Source organism: Ictalurus punctatus, chromosome 7, assembly GCF_001660625.3.
Source record: "Ictalurus punctatus breed USDA103 chromosome 7, Coco_2.0, whole genome shotgun sequence".
Lineage (NCBI taxonomy): Eukaryota > Metazoa > Chordata > Actinopteri > Siluriformes > Ictaluridae > Ictalurus > Ictalurus punctatus.
This window is the reverse complement of record NC_030422.2, coordinates 29,621,465-29,640,290: the sequence shown is the minus strand read 5'-3', so window position 1 is coordinate 29,640,290 and position 18,826 is coordinate 29,621,465. Positions and strand designations below refer to the sequence as shown.

General features: G+C 40.4%; 1 protein-coding gene across 3 annotated transcripts; it reads right to left on the bottom strand.

The window, feature by feature from the left end:
- Positions 1-3,344: 3,344 nt before the first annotated feature.
- LOC108267872 (E3 ubiquitin-protein ligase RNF138) lies at positions 3,345-15,394 on the bottom strand. 3 transcript variants are annotated; one of them, XM_053681625.1, is made up of 7 exons: positions 15,269-15,394; positions 12,520-12,677; positions 12,263-12,416; positions 10,363-10,526; positions 8,241-8,346; positions 5,051-5,158; positions 3,345-4,021 (listed from the first exon to the last, which is right to left on the bottom strand). In XM_053681625.1, the coding sequence occupies exons 2-7, from the start codon at positions 12,663-12,665 to the stop codon at positions 3,956-3,958; spliced, it is 744 nt and encodes a 247-aa protein (XP_053537600.1). In that variant the 5' UTR covers positions 12,666-12,677; positions 15,269-15,394; the 3' UTR covers positions 3,345-3,955. The 3 variants fall into 3 exon arrangements, with proteins under 3 accessions (XP_053537600.1, XP_053537601.1, XP_053537599.1); XM_053681626.1 differs by having other exon boundaries at positions 12,520-12,680; positions 15,269-15,388; XM_053681624.1 differs by lacking the exon at positions 15,269-15,394 and adding an exon at positions 15,023-15,152.
- Between the last annotated feature and the right edge of the window lie 3,432 nt (positions 15,395-18,826).

The following is an 18,826-nucleotide window of genomic DNA, read 5'->3' as shown; positions in this document are numbered from 1 at the left end:
GAAGATCAGTAAGAGACAGATGCTAATAATGACACGTGCCATTGTTCGATAATACGCTAATACAGGGTCTTTTTTTCTTTTTCTGCAATGTCCCGCAGGCTCCCCTTTAAGCTGCACAAAAAATGGATGGGTGGATGGAAGACGGATTGGAATTCGCGAAGAAACACAGAGATGAGCCGCAAAAGTCCTGGAACCGAGATGGACCTCTACTAAAGTGATGGAAAGGCCAAAGTGTGGAGAAAGAAAAGATCCGCTCATGATCCAAAACATATAAACTCATCTGTAAAACATGGTGGAGGTAGTGTTAAGGCTTGGGTTTGCATGGCTGCTTCTGGAATGAGATCTTATACTTTAATTTATAATGCAGCAAGACAGGGATCCAAAACACACTGCCAACTCAGGAAAGGACTTTAGGGGGGGTGGAGTGGAAGGTCTTAGACTGGCCAAGCCGATCACCAGACCTTAACACAGTTGAGCAACATTTAACCTCCAGAAGATGGGGAGGAACCCCCCTGAAACGAACAACAACTGAAAGAGGCTGTGGTAAAACCCTGGAAAAGCATCACAAAAGAAGAACCCCACAGTTCGGTGATGTCGCTGAGTCACAGGTTTGATGCAGTTATTGCAAGCAAGGGATATGCAACCAAATAAACTCTCATATCTAACTTTTGATCTCAAACCCAAATGTCTTGAATTGGCCTTGCTGTTCCAGTACTTTCAGAGGGGACTGCATGTGTAAAGGTTACTTAAAAATAAATCAAGATACAAATGCTTCTCGGGCAAATTGCACCTGTTGTCATTTGTACAAGACGTCACCGTTGGTTGGGAAGATTTCACGCAACTAGTAGCTATTATGATGAAGGTGAAGGAACTTCCTAAAGTTCTTAGGGACAGAATTACTAGTGGAAAAATTTGCTGCCTTTAAACATCCCTGTCAGTACAACTGATATACAATCCCAATTCCGAAAATGTTGGGACAGTTTGGAAAATGCAAACAGAAAGAGAGTCATTTGAAAATTCAGTTCAATTGTAAACACGTTATTTTCACATTATTTTACTTTGTGACTAATTTATTTATGAAAATTCACACTCTTTTCAAATCTGATGACGACAACATACTCCAAAGAAGTTGGGACAGACTGTTCACCGCTGTGTAACGTCAGCTTGTCTTTTAATAACACTTATTAAGCGTTTGGACGCTGAGTGAAGACACCTAGCGGAATTTTCCCCAGTCATACATTATGTATTTCTTCATCTGCGCAACTGTACAGGGCCTTCGTTGCCTTATTTCACGCTTTATAATGTGCTACACATTCTCAATGGGACACAGGTCAGGACTGCAGGCAGGCTGTGCTCACACCCACACTCTCTGCTTACGCAACCATGCGCTTGCAATCTGGACAGAATGTGGTTTGGCGTTGTCCTGCTTTGGATGGCAACACATGTTCCTCCAAAATGTGTACAGATCTTTCTGCATTAATGGTGCCCTCACTGATGTGCAAGTTACCTATGCCATGGGCGCTGACACACTCCCATACCATGGGCACTGACACACCCCCATACCATGACAGACGCTGGCTTTTGTACCTGACGCTGATAACAGCTTGGACGGTCCTTTTCCTCTTTGGCCCGGAGAACACGACGGCTGTTTCATCCAAAAACGATTTGAAATGTTGACTTGTCAGACCACAAAACACGATTCCGCTGCGCTACTGTCCATCTCAGATGAGACCGAGCCCAGAGAAGTGGGCGGAGCTTCTGGACAGTGTTGACGTACGGCTTCTGTTTTGCATAGAAAGCCTTAACTAGCATCTGTGGATGCAGCGGCGAATGGTGTCGAGTGACAAAGGTTTACCAAAGTATTCCCGAGCCCATATCAGGATCTCCAGTACAGACTCACGACGGTTTTTAAGACAGTGACGTATGAGGGATCGGCGATCACACGCATTCAGAAGTGGTTTTCGGCCTCGCCCTTTACGCGCCGAGATTTGATGAATCTTTTAATTATATTGTGCGCTGTAGAAGGTGAAACGCCCAAAATCCTACCGATTTGTCTTTGGGGAATGTTCTTCTCAGAGTGTTGGATTATCCGTTGACGCATCAGTTGGCAGATTGGCGAACCGCAACCCCTCCATGCTCTTGAAGGACTAGGCCTTTTTTTTGGAGGCTTCTTATATACTTATACACAAGTGGAAAGTTCATGAAACCACAACTGATCATCCCTGGACAGACTGATGATGAGGAAGGTAAGAGAGAAGAACAGGAACAACAGTTACACAGAGAATAATAAGCAATGACCTGCACTGCAGTCATTCCCATTCCATATACCGGGGTGGAAAAAACCTGCACGGTCTCTTATTCTTCTGTAACCCAAAATAACCTGTTAGTCAAAATAACCACTGTTGGCTGCTATACGTCGCATTCGTATGCAAGTTACCTTGACAAGAGAAAATTATTAAAATGATTAGATTTACCATGTGTGGTATTGTGTAGGCTATTTATCTATAGGCTAACAGACGGATTGGTGGGTGGGGTGAGGAATGGAAGTGGTTACTGCTACATAGCTAGACATAAGCAGTAGATCCCCTTAAAATAGTCAAACGGGCCAGTGGCCTCTATCTTGTTGTTTAGAATATAGATAACTAGCCTGCACGCATCATAAATAATCGCACAATTTATTTTATTATTCATTTTAATAAACAAGTTTGTTATGCTCTAACAGGACCATAGATATAACAGTTTTCCATAAACACCCAGCATGTATCGCTATTACCCCAATACTGTGCTAATATATGGTAGGATGTGGACACTAGGAACTAAGAAATGTGCTTATGATATTGACCAGCAAAGGTCGGGGGTTCAAGCCCCAGCAGTGCCAAGCCCTTGACCAAGCTGGTACGTGTGATGAAAACAATTTCACCGTGCTGTAATGTATATGTGACAAATGAGGTCTTTGTCGTCTTACCACCTTCCACCACTACAGAATTCTTCTGTTGTCAGATAATGTTAGGGGAGGGAGTGGGGTCAAGGAGTGCAAAAGTAATTCAAATCTTATTCGACTCGAACTATTTAACCCTTACAGACCTAATCTTGCCGAACGTAGACAAATCCTACCTAATACATGTTTGAAGAAAGAAAAAAAGCTTCGTGAAGTCACAGATGATGTGGATAGGTAAAGAGTTCTTTCGTTTAATTTAAAACTGAAATGAATGGGAAATGAATGCTTAAAACGTCCAAAATCATCTTTTTCAGAAAAATAAGAAAAGAGGTGTTTTTTAAAAAAAAAAAAAAAAAAAAATTTTTATTTATTTTTTTTAAAAAATTTGCTGTATTGACAAGAAAAAGACCATTTATTTATTTCTTTATTGGCTTATACATTAGATCACATTTAAATGAAACAAAAGACAATTGTATCTGTGTTCATATAATATCGACATGATTATTCAGTAATTTTTGTGTATGCTCATGTATTACATCCCACGGTATAACAAGTTTTATTGCCAAGAATGTAAATAAATAAAAAAAAAGAAATGAAACAGTGTCGAACTGTCAGAAACCGTAGTCTCTTTCAGAGAACACAAAACTGCTGTGCGTACCAGTAACCGTTCCTGAGAGAGTTTTAACGTCACTCAGTAATCTGTGCAAACTGATGGTCGGTTTCTTACCTGAAGAGTAGAGTCAGAACGAATGTGCAGAGACCGTGTGATTATTTCAAAAATTTCATTACAGGAATAAGAAAATTGCATCGTGTGCCTTAAAAAAACAAAGACGAAGATCGCTTTTTTTTGCGAGACATTTTCTTAAAATTGTCTGTTAAAGCTACATTTTCTACAACAATGTGCTGATCTGTATAAAAATAGAAGAAGAGGAAAAAGAGTTAAAAATGCTGATTTCTGATCATCAGGAGTGAACGTTAAAGTGCGGATCGTCTGGCGAGGCAGAGGTAAGCGATTTTTCAAACCTCCTGGACTGACACCTGTAGCGCCCAGAAGAGCTGCACATCATCATCCTCGCTTTCATTCTGTAAGAACAACACAAGGGTCAAACACATGATAGTGTGGGTATAGATATGATCATTTATCATTTTATCATTTCATTTTACATGTAATTTAGCATTTATGTGTAAAAGGGCGGCTGTGGATCAGGTGGTAGAGCGGGTCGTCCACTAATCGTAGGGTTGGAGGTTCGATTCCCGGCCCACGTGACTCCACATGCTGAAGTGTCCTTGGGCAAGACACTGAACCCCAAGTTGTTCCCGAGGGCAAGTTAGCGCCTTGCATGGCAGCTCTGCTACCACTGGTGTGTGTGTGAATGGGTGAATGAGAACCAGTGTAAAGCGCTCTGTAGAACCGCTAAGGTTAACCATTTACAATTAATGCCATGCTGTTACTGATACCAACACAATAATGACGTAACAGCACATCCTGCAGTGTTTTATTCCTCTTATACCACAGCAATTGTCCAGTGTATTAAAGAATTCTGTTTTTGGTTCCATTTAATGTTGTGGAACATCCACACAACAAGTTAGTTCCTGTCCTCGCTTAAGTTTTAGGAGTTAAAAACCATCATTTCCTCACCAGACACTCTTTTTTTTTCCCCCTCTCTCTCTTTTTTTTTTTTTTTTTGGAAGTTGATAACACTAAAAAGCACAGTTTGTCCTGTTACCCAAAACCCACAAACTCATTAAACTCCTCTTTAATGAAGACGTCGGAAAATTCGACACACTGACACCGGAGACTCCTTTTCCACGGTCAGGACGAGCGCATCGATAGAAGCCTGTGACGTGTCAGAAACGAGAATTGTGGTATAAGGTGTATCATCTGAACTAACGTCAAAGTAATGTTACGTAGAGGAAGCTGGTACAAGTAAATCGCTTAATAAAAACTAAAAGAGATGCAGTAATGCAGCAGGGTTTTCTACTTCTACATCTTAGGGTTTCCACCGCACAATAATGAGAACTGGAGGAGGGTGAAATGAAATAAATGGAGCACTTTGTGATTTTTAAGAGAAAATATAAATATATATTTGAAAAAGTCGTGTTATATTTTACCATGTAGGTGGTGTAGCTGAAGCGGTGTCTGCGCACCAAATGGCCAATAAAGTTACGGCTGATGTAGTCTGGGATCCCCCAAGGCATACTCGCACAGATTGGACACACCTTCAGATAAAGTGAAGTTCATTTGATCATTGACTATACAGTGGAAATCAATACACGCATGTACATAAGATATAGTTGCAATACAGTGCTGACATCATCTTTAAGACTTGTGAAATGAAAGAATTAATTAGTTCGAAGGAAAATCGCCAAGGACAATAGTTTGGCAAAATATCTCTGAGAAGATTAGTTTGGGGGAAGCTCTGTATATAAATGAGTTTGGTGGAAGACGTCTAGATAAATTAGTTTGGGGGAAGATCTGTAGATGAATTAGTTTGGTGGTAGATGGGTTACTGATCGGAAGATCACGGGTTCAAACCCCAGCACTGCCAAGCTGCCACTGTTGGGCCCTTAACCCTCTCTGCTCCAGGGGGCGCTGTATCATGACTGACCCTGCGCTCTGACCCCAAATTCCTAACATGCTGGGGTATGCGAAGAAAAGAATTTCACTGTGATGGAATGTATACTGTATGTGATCAATAAAGACTCAGTATCATTATAAATGAGTTTGGTGGAAGATCTGGAGATAAATCAGTTTGGTGGAAGATCTGGAGATAAATCAGTTTGGTGGAAGATCTGGAGATAAATCAGTTTGGTGGAAGATCTGGAGATAAATCAGTTTGGTGGAACATCTGGAGATAAATCAGTTTGGTGGAACATCTGGAGATAAATCAGTTTGGTGGAACATCTGGAGATAAATCAGTTTGGTGGAACATCTGGAGATAAATCAGTTTGGTGGAACATCTGGAGATAAATCAGTTTGGTGGAACATCTGGAGATAAATCAGTTTGGTGGAACATCTGGAGATAAATCAGTTTGGTGGAACATCTGGAGATAAATCAGTTTGGTGGAACTTCTGGAGATAAATCACTTTGGTGGAAGCTCTGTAGATAAATCACTTTGGTGGAAGCTCTGTAGATAAATTTCTTTGGTGGAAGCTCTGTAGATAAATTTCTTTGGTGGAAGCTCTGTAGATAAATTTCTTTGGTGGAAGATCTGGAGATAAATTTCTTTGGTGGAAGATCTGTAGATATATCAGTTTGGTGGAAGATCTGTAGATAAATTTCTTTGGTGGAAGATCTGTAGATATATCAGTTTGGTGGAAGATCTGGAGATAAATTTCTTTGGTGGAAGATCTGGAGATAAATGAGTTTGTTCAAATTCAAGTGGCTTTATTATCATTTCAACCATATACAGCTGGTACAGTACACAGTGAAATGAAACAACATTCCTCCAGGACCACGGTGCTACATAAAACAACACACTAACCACATGAGACACAGAACTAAATAAGACCTACATATTTTTAAATAAAGTGCACGTGCAAACGTGTGCTAACGACACAGGACAATATTTGACTGAAACAGGACAATAGGCACAGAAAGTGACAGTGTAGCACCGACAGTTCTAGTGTGGACGTGTCTGATACAACAGGTAGTGCACAAGACAGGTGGCAAGGAGTAGCAATATAATTTAAAAATGGTATAAATGTAAACCTAACATGCTATGACTGATTAGCAGATTAGCTTATACCAAATATGGATATAACAGTTATTGCGGTATCTGACAGGTAAAGTGTATAACAGTGACAAGAAATCAAATACGGTATTTTTTTTATAAATACAGTAGCAGCAAAAATGCAATAGAGTCAGTGCAGGAATGTGCAAATATTGCAGTGAGAGTGGGATGGTGTTCAGGTCTGTGTGTGTGTGTGTGTCAGACCAATTGCTAAGTATTGAGGAGTCTGGTGGCTTGGAGGAAGAAGCTGTTACACAGTCCTACCTTTTTCCAGATGGCAGGAGGGTGAAGAGTGTGTGTGAGGGGTGTGTGGGGTCGTCCACAATGCTGGTGGCTTTGCGGATGCAGCGGGGAGAGACACCCCGATGATCTACTCAACTGTCTTCACTATCCGCTGCAGGGTTTTGCGATCCGATGAGGTGCAATTTCCGAACAAGACAGTGATGCAGCTGCTCAGGATGCTCTCGGTAGTTCCTCTGTAGAACGTGGTGAGGATGGGAGGCGGGAGATGGGCTTTCTTCAGCCTTCGCTGAAAATAGAGACGCTGCTGGGCCTTCTTGGCTATGGAGCTGGTGTTGCGGGACCAAGGTGAGGTTCTCCATCAGGTGAACGCCAAGGAATTTGATGATCTTGACGATCTCCACGGAGGAGCCTTCGATGTTCAGCAGAGAGTGGTCGCTCCGTGCTCTCCTGAAGCCAACAACCATCTCTTTTGTTTTGTCCACATTCAGAGACAGGTTGTTGGCTCTGCACCAGTCCGTTACCCGCTGCACCTCCTGTCTGTATGCTGACTCGTCGTTCTTGCCGATGAGACCCACCACGGTCGTGTCATCAGCGAACTTGATTCGTGATTTGAGCAGTGTATTGCTGCACGGTCTTGAGTCAGCAGAGTGATCAGCCCTGAGTGGCCCCCGTGCTCAGCGGGGTGGTGATGCTGTTCCCGATCCAGACTGACTGAGGTCTCCCAGTCAGGAAGTCCAGGATCCAGTTGGAGATGGAGGTGTTCAGGCCCAGTAGGTTCAACTTTCCAATCAGGTGCTGAGGAATGATTGTGTTGAATGCTGAACTGAAGTCTATGAACAGCATTCGAACGTAGGCGTCCTTCTTGTCCAGGTGGGTGAGGGCCAGATGTAGGGTGGTGGTTTAGTAGAAGATCTGTAGCTAAATTAGTTTGGTGGAAGATCTGTAGATAATTTATTTTGGTGGAAGGTCTCTAGATCAATAATTTTGGTGGAAGGTCTCTAGATCAATAATTTTGGTGGAAGGTCTCTAGATCAATAATTTTGGTGGAAGGTCTCTAGATCAATTAGTTTGGTGGAAGGTCTCTAGATCAATTATTTTGGTGGAAGGTCTCTAGATAATTTAGTTTGGTGGAAGGTCTCTAGATAAATTAGTTTGGTGGAAGATCTCTACATACATTTTTTTTTTGGTAAAAGATCTGTAGAAGTTTATTTTGGTGGACGATCTGTAGCTAAATTATTTTGGTGGAAGATCTTTAAAGACATTAGTTTGATACAAGAATTCTGAGAAGACTGATCAGGTGAAAGTTCGGTGCTGTGGATCTTACGATTGGAGTCTGATCTTGATGATGTTGGCGAACACAGTGCTCCACCAGGGCCATGTCACTGAGGTCCATGAGTGAACAGTAAGGACAAGCGTACACTCTCCCTGCGCTGGACACACACATGCACAAAAACGATCAGAAGCACAACATGCATCTAGGCGTTATTTTATGATAATCTCAGGATTATGAGTCGGTGAAGCAAAACCAGGCGGGTCTGTAATTTCCCATCATTCAGTCACCATTTATGTAAATTAACGTTGTAAACTTTACACACAAGACCTGACTTGCTCAAACGGTGGCGTCCGAGCGCTAGCGAATATGTTTCAGTTTTGATGCGTTCAATCCTAATTTATTGTAATATCAGTTGTTTATATCATCAGCAACAATGTTCCTCTTTTTCTGTAATGACCGCGCGTACTCGAGCTTGAACAAGCTTATGTAAAACCTGACGATCCATGTTAGACCAGTTCCTCTGAGCATCATCTGAACATCTTGTAACATAGCTGCCAAGGTGATATGACCGAGAGACGTGTCTTTGGGCTCTCCAGTAAAACACACCTGAAGACACCTTCTGTTCGGTTTAATGCCATAGAAACCTTTTACCGTCTGGGTAGATGGAATGTTAAAATCAGCACACAGGCTACAACTGGTGTGTGGAAAATGTGCAACACACACACACACACACACACACAGAGCTACAACTACTACACAAAAACAGTACCTAGCTTGCAAAACAATCGTTACAACATGCTTAAATGGAAGCGATAAGACTTTGTACAAAGGAATGTAAATTGTGACCTAGAAATAATGTTGAGTATTTAAGATAATGAATATTTCCATTCTTTGTTTAATAATAGTGTATGAGATAATCAAAACTACTAGTCCAGTCTCTTGTCATATCAAAACTGGACCACTGCAACTCACTACTCTCGGGCCTCCCGGCCAGCTCCATCAAACCCCTTCAGATGATTCAGAATGCTGCAGCGCGCCTCGTCTTCAACCAGCCCAAGAGAACCCGTGTCACACCCCCCTTCATCTCCCTCCACTGGCTTCCTGTAGCCGTCCGCATCAAATTCAAGGCCTTGATGCTCACCTACAAGACCTTGTCTGGAACAGCACCCTCCTACCTCAACTCTCTCCTGAAGGCCTACGTTCCCTCTCGCAATCTGTAACAGTAATCAGTTAACGACCGACGTTAGTAGCGCCTACTCAGCGTGGCTCAAGATCCCTTTCCAGAACCTTCACACTAACTGTTCCTCAGTGGTGGAATGAACTTCAACCTCAATCCGGACCAAAGAATCTGTCACCATCTTCGAAATAGAGCTAAAGACCCACCTCTTCCATGAACGCCTAACCAACCCCTAAAACACCAACGCCCACATTATCCTTAATATAAATAAATAAATAAACCCTACTCTGGCTCTTACACCTCGACTCTGCGCACTTTGCTTCTCTAGAACTCAATTAAAAGATCTTGTATGGGAGCACTACTTGCACCTCTGTGCTTGTATTTCCTCGTTTGTAAGTGGCTTCGGATAAAAGCGCCTGCTAAACGTAAATAAATGTAATCACTAAAGGAACACGGATAAGATCACAGCAGGGTCCATAAACACACGAAGAAAGCTTGCACCATGTCTATGTTTCGATAAGTGATCATTTCCACTGTCCATCAATTTGGCCACCATTAGTGACGAAAAGGACCAGACTCTCTAACGAAACCTAGAGAGACTAGGCTTTAATCTGATGTTTAAATCATTATCTTAAAAACATCTGGTAAGATGATGTCTCTGGCGAGATATCGACCAACAGCTCGACGATAAAACATTGAGTACATCATTACATCACAAGTTCTTATTGATGGTATATTAATAACGATGTGGGGCAGACTATTACACACGATTTCGTGACGTGTTTCAGGTGTGTGATGCTCTGCTGGTTTCATGTCATGTTTCCTCTAAATACCCAACAGAAACATTTAAACCATTTCATTCAAACTGAAAACCACTACCTGTAACCTTTTGTGTAAATAGTATGCTGATTGGACAATATGCCTTTAGTCTATGTACTTTAAGTCTATATTAGCATGTCGATCGCATGGTGATGGAATTTTAACGTGTTCACATACCTGTTAGAGTGTGTAGGAATGACGATGTTGGGGATAAATACACTGCTTTGTGGTTGGGTAGGAGTTTGGACAGGAAGCGGTACTGTGGGTTCATCGATAGGACCAAATTCGTCTATATACTTCCTGCAGGTTCTGTAGTGGAGTCTCATCTTACTGAGAAGTTTCTATAAAGATAAAGACAAAATGTCAATCATATACAGTGGGGGAAATAAGTGTTGGACGCGTCAACATTTTTTTCAGTAAAAATATTTCCAGTGAGGTTATTCACGTGAAATTTTCACCAGACATCAGTGTTAACTCAAGAGATCTGGAAGTATAAAGAATTCACAACATTAAAGTCCATAAATAAAGTTATGTGTAATAAAGTGGAATGACACGGGGGGGAAAAGTATCGAACACGCTAAGAAAAAGCAGTTCTCCAGGGCAAGGTAAGACAAGGAATCAGCTGAAATCCATAAGTAATTACAACCCCTATCTGTGCAAGTTGATATCAGCTGGGTTAGTAAATTGATGGTCTGTAAAAAGGCTTTTCGTTATCAAGGTGTCGCACAAGAAACATCTCATGATGGGTAAAAACATAGAGCTCTTTCAAGACCTTCACAACCTTATTGTTGAGAAACATATTGATGGAATCAAATACAGACGTATTTCAAAACTTCTGAATCTTCCAGTAAGCACCATTGGGGCTGTTATACACAAGTGGGAGCAACATCACTCCGTCATCAACCGGCCACACACAGGAGCTCCTCGCAAGATTTCTGACCAGGGAGTCAGAAGAACAGTCAGAAGAGGTTTTTTTTTTTTTTTTTTTTAATACATGTGTGCGTTGATTTACAAACACACAAATTGGTCTTTTCAATGTCCCTTTACATAAAGTCACATTCATGTCATCTAATTAGCGAGGACATGTTCATGTTGTGGTCATGTGATTGTGTAGGCAGAAATGAAACAACTGGTGAGAAACTACAAGACTTTCCCAGTGAGCAGCTCCACCTGCTGGAGAGTTTCTGAAATACAGCACAGAACATTCTCCCGCTTGCAATTCTCCCTGACAAGTTACTCGGTCACTCCAGGTTTGTGAGAGATGGACGCAAAATCAAGAAAGCTCCGCAACATCCTGAGATGCTTGCGATTTTTCAAAATCACCTCAGATTTTCCGCAGATTTGGGCCAAGACGTGTCATGTGACGTCATCGCAGCACGCATTCAGTCCAAGCCCTCTTCGATTCACGTGCTTTGAACATGAGTACAGCTAAAAAGGTCTCCTTTAGCAACAAACACCACTGTGAAAGACAGTTGTGCGAAACAACTCCCTGCGATTGCGATTTCGCCAAGTTCGAGTGGTTTTCCGCAAAAAACGCAAAAAACTCACGTTTTGAAAAACGCTACAGAAAAATCAAGCATTTACAGCTGCAACAATAACAAAAAAAACCCCTCAGTAAAATCCTGTATGGACTCATAACTCACATCTCACTATATTTTACATCTCACTGTATTTTTTTTATATAATATTATATAAATATATTATTTATATAGTTTTTAAACATTCATCTTTACAGCTTTACCTTTACCTCTGACTGTTAGAAAGTGCTGGCACTGGAGACTCCTTCCATAAATGTTAAATAAACCTCTCCTTATTACACTATATTGACAATTACACACATTTCACTTGTTAAACATGTTTGTTATGCGGATTAGATTATGTAGTGGAAGTCTGATGTGATTATGTAGTGGAATGTCTGATGTACAAGTCCCTGTGAATGAGCAGTTTCTATAGTAACGATAATGTCTTCGATTAATTAACCCACGTTTCTGTAGGTTAATTAGGTTCATTATCATGACATGGCATTTTAAACACTCCAGTGCATTCATATATCTACAGTATAGGAGCAGACGTTGACCTCTTTTCCACATGCTCTGCATTTGCCCTTCTTCTCTCTCATCTTCTGCTGGATGTCTGTGGCTCGGTGTTCTCTTTCGGACACGGGGCTCCGGCACAACGGGCACTGAGGGCCCTGACTTCTCACCGCCGTCTGAAAACAGCTCCTACAGAACCTGGTGAGGAGAAAAAACACCGCGCGTGAGTAAACATTCTAAATATTAGACTACTGTTAAAGTCTAATCTAAACCTGGGCTCTTGGTTTGAGCTTCCACTCACACATGCTGGCAGTTCTTGGTGCGGATGGGCATTTTCAAAACCTCCTGACAGATGGGGCAGTCGTAGTCCGCCTCCGCGTCTGAACCTACGTCTGCCGTCGGAGATGCTTCGCTTGATTCCATGCTTAATCCTGACGAGTTTCCCATTAATTCAGTTTCCTGCTGACGGGAAACACGGAGAGTCTGAGTAATATCCGAGACGTATAATCAACTCGACTCAATTTTATTTCCATGGAGCGTTTAACAATAGACATTGTCACAAAGCAGCTTTTCAAAAATCCAGATGTAGATTTAGATCCCTAACGAACAAGCCAGTGGAGACAGTGGTGAGGATGAGCTTCGTGTATATTCGTGATAAACCACTGGGACACTGAGACGTGTGAAAGATCAGTGGATGCAAAGAAGATGCAAAGGAACTTAGCCAAATTAACCAGATGTGACTTTAGATAAGATTTCAGGCCCACATCTGTAACAGTATAACTGCCTACTAGTCTAAGAAAACCTGAGAAAACAAAACAAAACCAAAAAGGATATTTATTAGATATGTAAAAATGGGGTCTGTATTAAGATTTTTTTTTTTTTTTTTTAGGAGAAACTACACAAAAAAGACATTTAAGTAAAATTATTAGCCTCAATATATTCTTAATCTGTGCTAGCATGAGGATATGTCTCACGTAAGTCTCTCCGGATAAAAGCGTCTTGAAATGCAAATGCTGTAAATGTAAAGGTAAAAGTCAAAATTCGTATTTAATTTAAATCACTCCTTTTTTAAAAAAAAGAAAAAAAAAAAAAAAAAAAAAAAAAAGAAAAAAAAGGAAATGATTTGACCTGAAAGTAAAAAATTTGAGATGATTTTAAAAATTATTTTGTTCACTATTATAACCGAATAAAAATTAGGATTAAGGGTTGGCGTTAGCATTTCTACCTTGTCTCATGACAGCATTTGTATGCACAAGATTAAATCACTTTCTCAATTTTGTACTTAGTTTATAATAGATATATGCATTTTTTATTCATTATAGTAACTGTAACGTGTGAAAGTAGCAGCTCGTCCATGGGGGGCGTATACGGTACAGTATAACACCCATTCAACACATTCATCTAAATTAAACCTTCATTCACGACTCCATTTCCAATTCTGTTGAAGTACTAATGAACTCTTTTGAGTGACCAACGCTTCTGATGTTCCGTTTAGGGCGCTGCGATATATATCGTAAGATAGAAATATGTCTATAGATAGATATTGTCTATATCTCCAAATGTCGCAAAAGCCCCCTTTTTTTTAGCAGCCGATTTACGTCATTAAGGTCAGAACTAGGAGCTACTATAGGAGCTACTACAATTTTTATTGGGGCTAGTTTCAGGTTTTTAGCTGTAGTCGGGTTGGAAATATTACCGAAACCTGGAAACGCCAAACAAACTGCGAGACTCAACTAGACATCACAGGCTTAATCTACAAAATTCACTAGACGAAGAGTTGGTTTTAACGTCTGTATATTCAGTATACAATCATATGGATATGACTTATGAGCTAGTAATGTTAACATGTGAAGAAACAAAGAGGGATTAGTGTCTAACAAGCAGACACATGAAAATACTCTACTGGATAAGGAAGTACAACGTGTGTATTTTAAGCAAGCGTACGAGAGTAAGCGTACAAGCATTCTCAGCTATGCTCAGGTAAAGGTTTAATTAATAACACCAATTAGATAAGTACTTTCCTCCACTGAAAATAAGGTCATGTGACCTGCCACACACACACACACACACACACACACACACACACACACACACACACAGCCTCGAGACAAAAACAAAAGCATTTTGGAATCCACCGGGTTTCCTCTGTGTTCAATGACTGTTTCACACACACACACACACACACACACACACACACACACACAATTGTATTATCCTTGTGAAGACCTTCCTTTGATATAATTATTCATGCTGCTAGTTAATTCTATCCTCTACCCGAATCTAACCCTAACCTTAACCAAAGCACACACACTTTCTCTCTATTTTTTTTACAATATAAACACCAGCCAAATGTTCCAATGGACTATAAATCAAAACTGTCAGATATTCCTATCTGACACACACACACACACACACACACACACACACACACACACACACACACACACACACACACACTTCTGCTTTTAGAGCTTGTAAATCATGTGCTAAATCTTGCAAAGTTCAGTTCAAAGGTTGATAATGTTTAATACGTCAAGAAAAGGAAAAAACACACACACACACACACACACACACACACACACACACACACACACACACACGCGCAGCTTGGCAAAATGGTTTCGTTAGTTATGCTTTACTTTTTCAGGACGGCACACTTCCTCATGCCATCAAATAAAAAAGCACCTTGATGTTTAGAAGCAGAGAAGAGGATGTTTTACTCTCTTGACTTCAGGCACTACACTCAAAACTTCACAAATGTGTAAGAAGAACATACGGGTGTCGAAAAGACACTGAAAATTCACCGTGCAATCATTCGAAGTAGGAATTATGTGCCAATACAGCCAATACATGTTCTTCTTCTGCTCTACATCTTCACGTCCTAGATGTTAGAGTAATCATTACAGTTGATGGTATACGTATAATCCTGGATGATTTCCTGCACACCTCCTCAACACATCTTTATAAAAACACTGTAGACCCATGTCAGTAATACAAATCCTTCTGATTAGACGTTAATGTGAACAGAAGGTGTCAATGGTAACACTTACAGTGAGTGATGGCGCTCCTGTAGGTCTCGAGATCAGCCTCTTTAAAGAGAACGCACGCTTTAAAGGTCCTTCAGTCTGTTTTGTGAGAGTGGTTTGTTCTCGGTCTGTTTCACTTTCTATCTCAGGTTTTCTAGCAGTGGAAACCACCGAGCTGTTTACGCACACGGTCCACGACAATGCAGGAAGCTCTGGTTTTTCCAGTAATCCTGTTGTAATATCTTGTTTGATGTCCTCATTTGTTGTGTTTTTTCTCTCCCTACGTGTAATGTGATATGTTGGAGTTTGATTATTTGTTGTTTGTTTTTTTTTTTTTGTCATGTCAGAGCTTCCCTGGCTTTGAGGAGGCATCATTACGTCTATATGAGTCAATATCATTCAAACGTTTGGAAATGTTCAGTGCCTATTGAACAGGTCCTATATAAGTTAAACTGTAATGGGAGAAAAACAACGTTCCTGAAATGCTCAACAATCGTTTGATGTTTAAAAAAAAAAAAAAAAATCGATTTATAATCCGTCCATCTATTTTCCGTACTGTCTATCCTACACAGGGTTGCGGGGAGTTCTCGGGGAACTGGACCCCTGGACGGGGTGCCAAAACATTTACACAATTTGGACATGCCAATCAGACTACAGCGCATGTCTTTGGACTGGGGGAGGAAACCGGAGTACCCGGAGGAAACCCCCAAAGCACAGGGAGAACATGCAAACTCTGTGAACGCAGGGCGGAGCCGGGATTCGAACCCCCGACCCTGGAGGTGCGAGGCGAACGTGCTACTTAAGTCATTTTCTTTTCAGGTATCTGAACTTTATTAAAGTATTTCCTTATGCTGTGTAAAATGAATATAAATAAAAACAGAATGCGATGATTTGCAAATCTCTTAAACCCGTATGTTATTCGCAACAGAACACAGAAAACATATCACATGTTTAAACTGAGGAAACGTACCGTTTAAAGTAAAAAAATAAGGTCATTTTGAATTTGATGGCCGCAACACGTCTCAAAAAAGTTGGGACGGGAGCAACAAAAGGCTGGAGAAGGAAGTGTTACTAAAAAGAAACAGCATTCTATTTACATTTTACACGGCGTCCCAACTTTTTTGGAAGTGGGGTTGTACTTTTCCTTCACTACAATTTGAAGCAAAATATCCTACTTCTACTTCATTACTTTCTGCAGCATGCCCATCATTACTCATCACACTGAAATACAAGAAAACTGGACGGGTTAAAAATACCTGAATAGGACTCACTTTTAAACTGGAGTAAACTGAACGAATTCCCGCTCAAATGTGGTATTTAAAAGACAAACAAACAAACAAACAGCTAATTTGAATGTTTCAACTCATAGGTTATAGATTAAACAGACAAAAAAAACCAAATGAGGAATATTATAGGAAACTTCACAAGTCTGTCGTAATAATTTATTATTAATATAATTATTTTAGCTCAGAATGCCTCTTTAGAACCAAGAACAAGATTTCCAGGTCTCATTTTGGTCTGAAGTCAGAGAAGTCTCTAGAAACTAATAATCAAAATAATGTACCATAAAAAACTCTGCATTTTTAATTTTGACACCAAAGTACAGTAAAAACTCTAGCAGTACTCTGGGGTTCCAATCAATTCAATGAGTATAAACAAAAGAATTATTTTATTGCTGCAAGTCCTAAGATTAGTGCGGACACTGTTGGGTTTCTGTGTGTAGAGTATCAGGACTCTGTGTTTAGCTGCTGGAGAGCAGGGTGATGGGAAAAGTGGAGGGGTGTGAGCCCCCTGCTGGTACAGAGATAAAACCGACAGCAGAACTAAAGCTTTTTTTTTTATTATAGTAAAACACTGTACTGTATATGACTACCACAATACACTTATAAAATTTAAAACTAGTATTCTAGGTATAAAAAAGAAGAAAAGAAACACTTTATAAAAACTGCTCATCCTTAAAGCCCTGAGTGTCTATTTCCATATAAACCATTAACCACTACTGTGCATTGTGACATCACAAAGACATTCCGTGCTGAACACAGGCCCAACCCAGACGGGCGGTAATTCCAGTTTTTGGCCTCTGATGAAAAAGAGATAACAAGTAGAAATGTAACTTCTATTGTTACTCGAGCAGCATGGTACTATACGTACAGTATCTCTAGTTTCACTCCAATAGACGACGTCTTGTACTTTGTCCACCACTGTATATAAATCTGAAGAAGAATCCAGGGAGTAATTATTGTCGATATAGCGAAGTACACCAAGCTGCATATGCAAGTACAGATGGTGTGTTCAGACATGTCAGGAAGTGAACTAAAAAGTTCAATCGGTTCAGTATTAAAAAGAGCGCTCGCTTTACCTACTTGCACCATGAATTTCAAAGACAAACCTAAACTTTAATTTCCTGGCCATGAATATTTGGTCCTCAATAAACGGATTGTTATATAACACACCCAGTGCAGGCATTTCTTGTTCGTAATGCAACACGGATAAACATCTCAGTCTTGAGGATAAACGTTTTGTGGTGAAAGGTTGTGAACAGGGCAATTTACGTCAATCATATTTTGTTCCACGGGGAAACCCGGCCACACTGAAAAGCAAATCCTTCATTGCTTTTCTCTTATAGGAAGAGTTGTTGCTGTTTTTTTTTTTTTTAAAGAATTAAAAACATCAGAATGTAATTGTATGTAATTACAATAAATCAAATTCCCCATTGCTTTGTCTTTCACTTTCATCAGCGTGTTGATGTTTTCAGTGCTACACTGAAATTCATTCACTGTCCAATCACAGCCATACAAGCCATCTATGAGGGTGTGGTTATAATTAACTTGTAATAATGGAGCGGCTGTGGACCAGGTGGTAGAGCGGGTCGTCCACTAATCGTAGGTTTGGCGATTCGATTCCCGGCCCACGTGACCCCACATTCCGAAGTGTCCTTGGGCAAGATGCTGAACCCCATTTCTCCTGATGGCAAGTTGACGCCTTGCTAAAACCTTGCTAGAACCGCTAAGGTTAAAAAAAAAAAAAACGCTATATAAGTGCAGACCATTTGCCATTTAATAAGACTTAGATTTATGTACGTTTAGTGATCACCATGTATTAATGAAATTGATGTGTACAGACCGTTCCGTAATAAAGCTTCCTCTTGGTGGTTAATATGAGCTTGAGATAGTCCTGACTTGCTAAGACAGATATTTCTGTAAGTTACTGTGCAGAAACTCAACTGCAACTAGAACAATGAATGTGATTTTTGGTCATTTTGAGAACATACATTCTGCAGATATATTCTGTCATTCATGCCTGTAAAACTAGATATTTAGTAGAAATGGAAGACTAACTCCTAGGAGTTGCATACTCTCTTATGGTGACCTAGTCACTTTTTTTTTTTTTTTTCCGAATCTTCTCTACGAGAAATGGGGATTTTGTTCATTTGTTCATTTGTTCATTTGTTTTCGTTTGTCTCGAACCGCTCTGTGTATATTGTGTAGATATCGGAATAATCTCATATAGGATGTGATTTGGTGATTTCATTTATGCGTCAGATGGGAAGTGCTTCTGTTTAATGATGTTCATTAGGGATGC